The 9,748-nt window shown below is 42.5% G+C and overlaps 1 protein-coding gene across 1 annotated transcript in view; it reads left to right on the top strand.

Moving 5' to 3' along the window:
- Nucleotides 1–5,849: 5,849 nt before the first annotated feature.
- The window catches only part of LOC137432858 (neuronal PAS domain-containing protein 3-like), a 330,034-nt gene continuing 326,135 nt past the window's right edge, over nucleotides 5,850–9,748 (top strand). The window contains exons 1-2 of the mRNA XM_068125156.2: nucleotides 5,850–5,896; nucleotides 6,086–6,330. Coding sequence (XP_067981257.2) covers nucleotides 5,850–5,896; nucleotides 6,086–6,330 — 292 coding nt within the window. The remainder of the gene's footprint in view (nucleotides 5,897–6,085; nucleotides 6,331–9,748) is intronic.

Genomic DNA, 9,748 nt, shown 5'->3' with positions numbered 1-9,748 from the left:
CAAGACGCGGGAATTGCCGCTTTGAATGATGCAGCAGCACACGCTGGGGAAGAAACGAATGACCCATCAACTGACTATGAAATCTCAAGCCAAAATTTGCAGGAACCCTCTCAGATCAGCCAAAACCCAGACACAACCACAAGATCAGGAGTGATCAATGAAAACGAGACTACTTCTCGCCATAGAGTGATAATCATTGATGGCATGGCTCTTGTTAACGGGATCTCCAAAACAGAACAAATGATTACATGCAGTGACTTTGCTCAATCGTTCATTGAACGCCTCGAAAATATTGCCGTGCATTATGATGACGTGAGGTTGGTATTCGACCGATACATCGATAACTCACTGAAAGACAAAATGCGCCTAAAGAGGACAAAGGGGAAATCAACATACTATCACGTCAGGGATAGTACATTGATCCAGAAGATTTCACTCAAAGATTTCCTTTCCAATGTGAAGACCAAGGCAGAGCTTACAGAGTACTTGGCTGTGAAGTGTCTATCTTACAGCAAGGCTCATCCAAACAAGTTGAAGAAGTTCATGGTGACATCAGGAACTAAGACCACGGGCAACACTGAAGTTCCAGACAGTCTACTCACGCACAGCCAAGAAGAGGCCGATACACTCTTAATTCTGCATGCTCTCACAGTCGACAAAGATGCAGAAGTTATCATTGATTCGCCAGATACCGATATCTTCCTCCTACTGATTCAGAGATTTCACGATCTACCACCTGCTACGAGGTTTCTCACTGGGAAGGGAAAGTTGAGGAGGAGCATTGCAGTCCAACCTATTCATGGCATGCTAGGAGAGAAACGTGCGTCTGCAATACTTGGATTCCACGCATTCACGGGAAGTGACATGTCTGGAAGGTTCGCTGGCAGGAGCAAGGACTGGTGCTTTAAGGTCTTCATGACATGTGACAACAAGATATGGGAGGCTCTGGAGTCTTTGGGACAAACTGATCCGTCACCAGAAGTGTGTTCCCAGCTGGAACGCTTCGTCTGTCTGCTGTACAAGTCTAAAGTTCACACGAAAGTAAACGAGCTTCGCTGGTTCTTATTCTCCAACCGTGCTGCTGAGGGAGAGAGTCTTCCACCTACCACTGGTTCGCTAAAGTTACACGTTCAGCGAGGACATTATATCGCAATGATATGGAGAAAGGCAGCAGAAAGCCATCCGTCCCTTCCATCACCTGTCGAGTATGGTTGGCAGTTACTTTCGGATGATGGGGTTTATGCCCCAAGTCGATGCCTGAATCCTCCAGCCCCAGAAGCAATAATGAATCTCGTGAACTGTGGGTGCAAGAAAGGGTGTATGGGAAGATGTAGCTGTCGCAATAACAATATTCCTTGTACTGAAGTTTATGGGTGTGTGGGTTACAGTTGTAACAACAAAGCAAACATCAATGAACCGCGTGTGATAGATATGGATGAGGATGAATGAGGCATTCGTTTATGTGATCGTTTATGTTCATTCATCGTTTATGTTTAGGTGTGTGTGTATGTGTGTGCGTGTGTGTGTGTGTGTGTGCGTGTGCGTGTGTGTGTATTCAAAATAAATGTTATCAGTGAAGATTGTTTATTGAATCGATTCTAATTGGGAAATTATACGATCCGATTTCACGACGGCCGTCTCCATTTTGGCTGGTATATTGCCCACTATTTTAATTTCCTTGCATTTTTCTGTAAAAACAATGGCAGATATGGCTTCCTTGGGTCTGAAAACATATAAAAGGACATATTATTCATGTTTATATGATATCTAGATACAAAGATATGCACAAAAGTGTATTTTCCAAATTTTATGGCGGCCATCTTGGATTTCTTCGAATTACTACCTATTAGACGTAAAAGAAAAAATGGAACCCTATTTTTTTTACATCTCTATAATATTCTGAAGCAGAATCCATTGCTAAATCAATTTTAACAAACAAAAAACACGAAATTACTAATCGCCCTAGACTATAAGGGGATGTTGGGACTTCCAGATGTGACGCGTTGGACGGGCGTGAAGTGTTGGACTTGTGCAGGCCGAGCACTGTGTGGTGCGCTGGGCTGAATCGTTACCAAGATTGTGATTTAACCCAAGGCTGATGAATGCAGCTGCGTCCTGTTTGAATACCCCATTTCTCGGTCTTCACATACGAATCCCTTACAATGGTAACGTCTTAATTAAGAGATGTTTCTCACATAGGATAACATATTTGATGATTTGATGTAGCGTGGTGCTACGCACGCAACTTGTTTGCCAAAGAAGGTAAGCCACAACGCGTAGGGTCAAAAGAGTCTTTATTGTAAAGCTCAAACTGTAGCACTGACGTGCTCGGGGCTGCGAGCCCCGTGTATATCCCGAGGCCACGCCTACCCCTCGGACGTGGCCGACACCCTCTTGGTGCGCGGAATGATGTCACCGCGCCAGCGAGCCATCGTGTCCGCCACAGTAACTTCTTAATTAAGAGATGTTTCTCACATACGATAACATATTTGATGATTGGAGCTCACCATCAAACTAATTATATCGATATCTGTGTTTCAATCAAAAAAAAATTGGGCTTTTTATTAAGATTTGTAGGTGTGGATCGACCCTTAGAGATCCTGGTGACAGGTGGCGGCTCGGATGGTTTTAAGTTATGAATTGTGAGAAAATAACTGTTTTAAAACCCCTATTTATGTGCAGGGTGGTAAAAGATGTTATCCTATAAAGTTTCATGCCGATTAACCTTGGGAGCCCAGAGGAGTAGTCGGTTCACAAAGAAACAAACAAACAAACGGACATTTTCCTTATGTATGTGTATATTTATATATATATATATATACTGTATATATATATATATATATATATATATATATATATATATATATATATATATATATATATATATATATATATATATATATTATATATATATATATATTATATATATATTATATATATATATATATATTATATATATATATATATATATTTTTATATATATATATATATATATATATATATATATATATATATATATATATATATATATATATATATATATATATATATATACTAGCTTGGCTCGGCTTGGCTCGCTGCGCTCGCCTCACCAAGCGTCGTTGCAGAGGAATGGGCTTATTTTTGCTGAGGCTAATGACTGCACCTGAGTTGCTGTGTTGTCATGATTTACACCAATCATAATACAAACAATTACTTTGCACAAATGTATTTGTAATACACATGATATCACATTTTATAAACAATTGAAGTTGAAAAAAAAAATTCCCAAAAAATTCCAATTTTCTTTTTTTTTAAATTGGAAATTTTTTCAAAAGAATACCCTCAGGACATACCGACGGGAGAGATATGTGCATACCAGAAGTTTGGTGTGATTTCACAAAAGTTTGAGAAAGTAGTTCAGTGACAAGACAACACAACACAAGACAACACAACACAGGACAACACAGGACAGACGCTGCACAGATATATATATATATATATATATATATATATATATATATATATATATATATATATATATATATATATATATATATATATATATATATATACATATATATTAGGGTGGTCCAAAAAAAACAAAGGAACTAATTTCCATTTTCCACAAGGTTATTTTTATTCCTTTATACGTAAATGAAAAGCACACAAATTTTTTTTCACAAAAAAAAAGGGGTCGCCCCATGTTGCACTCATAAATCAGAGGTCCCATATAGCATAAAACAATCATTCACTCGAAAAACTATGACAGAGTTGCCTTTGATGGAGTGGGGAGCTTTTTCTGTGATTTGCCACCAGTTGAAGAAGGAACTGTTTCTGGTCTTCGTCTTTCGGCAGCGTCTCGTTGTATTTTTGGATCAGGTTGATGCCCCGCTCCGTCGTGTCGTTTACTACTTTCATCCGAGAGGACTGATCCCGAAATTCATTGAAAAAAGTATCGCCAGTCCACTGTGTTCTTCAGGCAGCGTTATTGGATGGACGAGTCCACTAACACACAAGACGATAGGTGTTGACAATGGCATTGTACTATTATGAAGGTACCCCACGTCGAGTGAGTTAATTAACTCGTCTACATAACACATGAGTATCCTGTACACACACGCATAATTTACACAAACATGAAGAGAAATTTGAATGGTGCGCAAACTTCTGTATCTGCCACTGTACTGCAACCAATATCATTGTGTTCAGCTGTAACCGAGTTTTAATGTAATGCTGTATATTTATGCTTCACCCGTGTTTTCCTCATGCATATCATGCTCCACCCATGTTTGCCTCATCACATATTGAATTCATGCTCCACTCATGTGTTGCGTCATCTCCACGTCGTGATCTCGCGTCATATCAACTGGAATGGCTGCTGCTGCTGATGATTCCCCTTTGGACGGTGGATTTATGTGACGAAAGCATGGTTTTTTTTTACCGTCACACTTGGAGTGTTTTATAAAAAAGCAAAAGTGATTTAAAACCTCTGAGTGTTGGTAAGCTGCCTGGAACGTTCCTTATTCAAAATAATCTGGACACGAGGGCTGTTCTAGGATATTCATCGACCATATAAGAGAGATGTCTGTCTCTGTGTGTCTGTCTGTCTGTCTGTGTGTCGCCATTTTTCTCAGAGATGGCTGAACGGATCTTGGTCAAACTTTCAGAGGTCCATCAGTGAGTGCCTGGGGGTGTTTTAGGGAAAAAGGAAAAAAATGAAAATTAATTTCGTTTTTTTGGAGTTAAAAAAAAAATTGCTCGATAGTGCCTGAGCTTTTTAAAATTAATGACAGTTATATACAATTACACATTCGCATAAATAAATACAAAACAATCACCAGACATTTGAATACAAATAAACAAACAATTCCGGAAGTGTATGAAGTTGGTAGTACGGCTTCTTATTCTTCCTGATCGGCATCACACTTAACGCGGAAACGTGATGAATGCCACATTCACCTACCAGCATATAGATGAACCCCCTTCCTCTCTCCCCATCCCCTCCCATTTCCCCCTCCCCTACCCCCTCTCCCCCTCCTCCTTCCCTCCTCTCCCCCTCCCCTTCCCCCCTCTCCTCTCCTCCCCTTCCCCCCTCCCCTCCCACTCACTCCTCCCCTCCCCTTCCCCCCTCCCTACCCCCCTCTCCCACCTCTCCTCCTCCATCTTCCCCCCTCTCTCCTCCCCTCCCTCTTCCCCCCTCCCCTTTCCCTCTCCCCTTCCCCCCTCCCTTTCCCCCTGCCCCTCCCCTTTCCCCCCTCCCCTCCCCCTAGCTCCTCTCCCCCTACCCCTCCTCCTTCCCTCCTCTCTCCTCCCTTTCCTCCCCTTCTCCCCTCCCTCCCCCTTCTTCCCCCTCTCCTCCTCCTTCCCCCTCACTCCTCCCCTCCCCCCCTCCACTTTCCCCCTTCCCTCCCCCTCTATCCTCCTCTCCCCCCTCTCCTCCTCCCTCCTCTCCCCCCTCTCGCCTCCCCATCTCCTCCTCCCCCTCCCGCCTTTCCCCCTCTCCTCCCTTCCCCTTTCCCCCTCTCCTCCCCTTCCCCCCAGCTTCCCTCCCCTCCCCCTTCCACCCTCCCTGCACTTCTCCTCTGCCCCCCCGCCTCCCATCACCCCCTCCCCTCCCCCTCTCCCCTTCTCCCCCCGCCCATCCCCCCCCCTGCCCGGCAACGCCGGGTACTTCTGCTCGTAGCTTATAATTTTTCGAAAATCCGCAGTGGGGGGGGGGGGGGAGGGGCTGCGCACCCCCCTGCACCCCCCTCTCTCTGTATCCGCCAGGGAAAAGGTTATTGAGATTTACAGATTTAGCGTGAGCGATGGCAGGTTAAAAGTCCCAGTCCAGCGCAAGCGAGTCACTGAAAACGCACACACTGCGCATGCGTGGAAGGCCTCGATCGTCTTCATATGGCATTTTGAAAGTCCTGTATTGGATATACTTTTGGGTAAGTAGGCCTATATCCTTATACACTTGTCAATTGAGCTGTGTTGCTTTCAAAAATGAAAAGCTAGATGTGTACATTTCTACTTCTAACATAACACAATAAATTTAAATATTAATAAAATATGTATAATCTATTGACCTAAACATTATCGATGTATTGGACCTGCACAGGTTGCAGGCTCTTCGCAAAGAAAAATCCCGAGATGCAGCACGGTCTCGGCGCGGAAAAGAGAACTTTGAGTTTTATGAACTGGCCAAGATGCTTCCACTTCCCGGGGCCATCACTAGCCAACTGGACAAAGCCTCCCTCATTCGACTCACCATCAGCCACCTGCGAATGCGGGATTTTGCAATTCTCGGAGATCCACCATGGGTTTCGACTCTCGATGGGTCATCTCCAAACACATCCGTTAAAGGTAAGTGTTGCATTATTTTTTTGTTTGGAGGATTTTGGGTCACAACTCCTTTTCATAGGTCACATGTTACTGTCCATCCCAAGTTGCCCTTAGGTCATTGTAATTAGAAGTCAACCAGAATGAGTTGACTGGCCATGAATCATGATATCGGCCAGATCAACCAGGTTACCTCTTCAGTGAAGGACATTAATGATCCAGTTGGGTTTTTACTGACAATCTTAGAGCTGCATGGTTATTTTCTTGAGTTTACAGAAGTGCATAATTTATATTTTGAAAACTGCCATCTTCTGTGAAGCCTGAACCCTCAAGTTTTCGCATGTGAGTCCAGTGTCCTCACCATTTATATGTCACCATTGTATCCCCTTTTTTGTTTTTGTATTGCTTTTTTTTTGTTTTGTTTTTGTGTAGCATGTTAACCATTACGTTGCTCGTTCAAAAAGCTCTTTTTTTCTTTTTTTTTTCCTTTTTTTTTGTATACTGAATCGAGGCTCGTGAAAGCTGACATTTACTTCACAAACAAATCAACCAGACAAACAAAATATATAAAAAGAAGGAGCGGAAAACAAGATGGGGAGAGAAGGGGGAAGCACACAAACACAACATTTGAGAGCAGGGAGATGTGTGGAAGGGAGAGGGCTTGGGGGGAGGAGGCGTGGGAAGGGGGGCGGGGGGGGGGGGGGTGGAGGGAGAAGTATAAAACACAAGGACACCAAGGACTTCCAGGACAGAAGTTGGTATTTCAAAAAAGTGGAATTGGGGTGAAATTAGCGGGGGTAGAAAAGATCAAGGTTTTGGATGTGGGAAGATAAGAGATGGTGGTGAACAGCTGTTTTAAAGACCTGGAGGCTGGAGTGGGATTGAAGAGAGTGAGGGAGTTTGTTCCAGAGGCGGGAGAAAAGAGGAATGAAGGAGTGAAGGTGAGCAGAGATCTCTATACTCTAAGTAGTCCACAACACACCAAAAAGAGGACATGGAGATATACACTATATAAATATTTAAATACTTTTTTTCTTTCTTTACAAACAATATATACTTCTGTATTGAAAAAAAAAAATGCGTTGGTGTGTCTCCACTAAGGTGAGTATCTCGTTCCTAGATATTTTTGAACCCCTCCGCCCTCCCATACTTTTCAGCCAAACCTGTTCTTCAGTGTGATCTGTTGAATTGATCATATTACGGGATGGGAATACAGAGCCCCGTGGCATGGATAAATTGGTGAGATTATAACCACAAGAGCATGTATGCTATATTACATGTTGGTGCATCTGAACAACGCTTTCTAGCCATGATGCACAGCATATCTTTAATGATTACATGATTTCAGTGCTGAGCATGAGCACAAAGTATAATACATAATCATATTTAAAAATGCAGCCACCACCAAATGATATAGTAAAAACAGAGTAAAAAAAAAAAATACAAACAAAAACAAACAAACTAGAAAGCATGTGGAAATGCAAAGTGTGTCTGTGTCCATTTCCATTCAGATGTCTTCTTCTTCAATGCGCTCAAAATAACGAAAATTGCTTAAAAAACTACGAAATGAAAATTGATGATTTTATGCAGCCCTTGAGCTTCAGATAAAAACAAAAACAGCTTCTACCTTTTGATTGGTGAACCAATTCAGTGACTCAATATGCAAATTCTTAAAATTTCAGGTCAATCGGATGAAAATTGACGATTTTATGTGACGCTGAGTTGAGACATTTTAACGCTGAGATTTTATGTGACGCTGCTGAGACACACACACACACACACACACACACACACACACACACACACACACACACACACACACACACACACACACACACACACACACACACACATATACACACACACACACACACACACAGGTGTGATTACAAAACCCCCGTCTCCTGCTGCTCAGGGGACGGGCTAATAAAAAAAAGCCAAGGTGTAGTGCAGGTCTTGCATTTCGACCACTGAATGGTCTTCATGCTGCATTCATGCAATTCCCACATCCTCCTTGGAAGGACAATTAACACCTTGCATATATTGCCTGCACAGTGTCAGGTAAATCCACTTGGTGGAGGAAACGTTGGATCCGATCCTTGTCCGCAGGGCAGGTACATTAGTAGGTGGGTTTGCAAACTTATAATGCCATAAGAAAATCCTTTTCAAACAACTACCCAGAAGCAAAGAATAAAATTCCTGCAGCCTCGGGAAATCTCTCAATGTTATAGGCAAAGTGACTTCAGCTCATTAAATCAAACAAGGATGTCTGTGATGGCATTGACAAATGGATTTGCTGATGGCAATGTGACGTCACACTGCTAAATCAATCTTAACCTTAGAAATGGCAAAACGATATCTTCTTATTCTTCGTTTAGTCATGCCTCCTTGAGGGGTCTAGCTAAGGTGAACGGTTCTAGGCCAAATCCTTCTGGAACCGGCTGCTCAGGTCTGATGTTCAACTTTGGCAGGAATTGTATAATTTGTTGAGCGTGCCACCGATAACTCGCTAACTCTTTGCGAAAGACGTACACGTCCACCAACGCCCCTTGGAAGGACACCAACGCCCCATGCCAACTGGTGTTGGCAACCCCAGTGTTCGTCTTCCAGGTTACCATCTTTCTGGTGGATGGCACACATTCTGATTCCACATGTATGTGAACCTGAAGCATCAGGGTGTCGAGATTCTAACCCAGGCCATAGTCATCTCCCAAGAACTGCGTGTTGTCCATATCAAAATACCTTCCTCCATATCTCCCAGTGCGTCGTATTCATTCACTTTTTTCTTGCTATTCAGCCACCGGAAAAGCTTGGAACATTCATTATTTGTCTTCTCGTTTCTGAAGTGGTTGCAGAAAAAATTTCACTTTTGGGAAAGGTAATGTACATTTGTGCATTTTGGGAAAGGTAAAAGGTAATCAAGACAATTTACAGCATGATATATCTAAGGCTTTAATAGTTGCCTAATGACTATGCTAATGTTTGAATCTTCCTAGCACTCCTACCATCTCTGCAAATTTTAGCACCTCCTAGGGATTGACCCAGGAGAATGTTCAATGAGTCTCTGCTGCATGCCATGTAACTCTGACATACTGGCCATAAAAACATGGCCATCACAAAATGGCTGTAAAGCTTGCATCTGTTTCGCCCTCAAGGATGTGCTTCGATTGCAGCAGAGTAAGGAATGTCCACAAACAATTGGAAGCTCCATCCTTAGTTTTAATTATATTCCATCGGTCTCTGGAAGCACATAAATATGCACTTTGACACCTGGACCTTAACAAATTGTGATGGGACATTGTATGGAGCAGCAGTTGGCAATAAACTTGCGGAATATGTGATCCAGTCGTTGAATTTATGGAACAACAGTAAATATCAATTGGTGGCAACTCGAGGTTGTATTTTAACACTCAGCCTCGTATATTACACCTAAAAAATTGGT

The sequence above is a fragment of the Myxine glutinosa genome, chromosome 1 (assembly GCF_964187855.1).
Source record: "Myxine glutinosa chromosome 1, kmMyxGlut1.1, whole genome shotgun sequence".
NCBI lineage: Eukaryota > Metazoa > Chordata > Myxini > Myxiniformes > Myxinidae > Myxine > Myxine glutinosa.
This window is presented reverse-complemented; position numbering and strand designations above follow the sequence as displayed.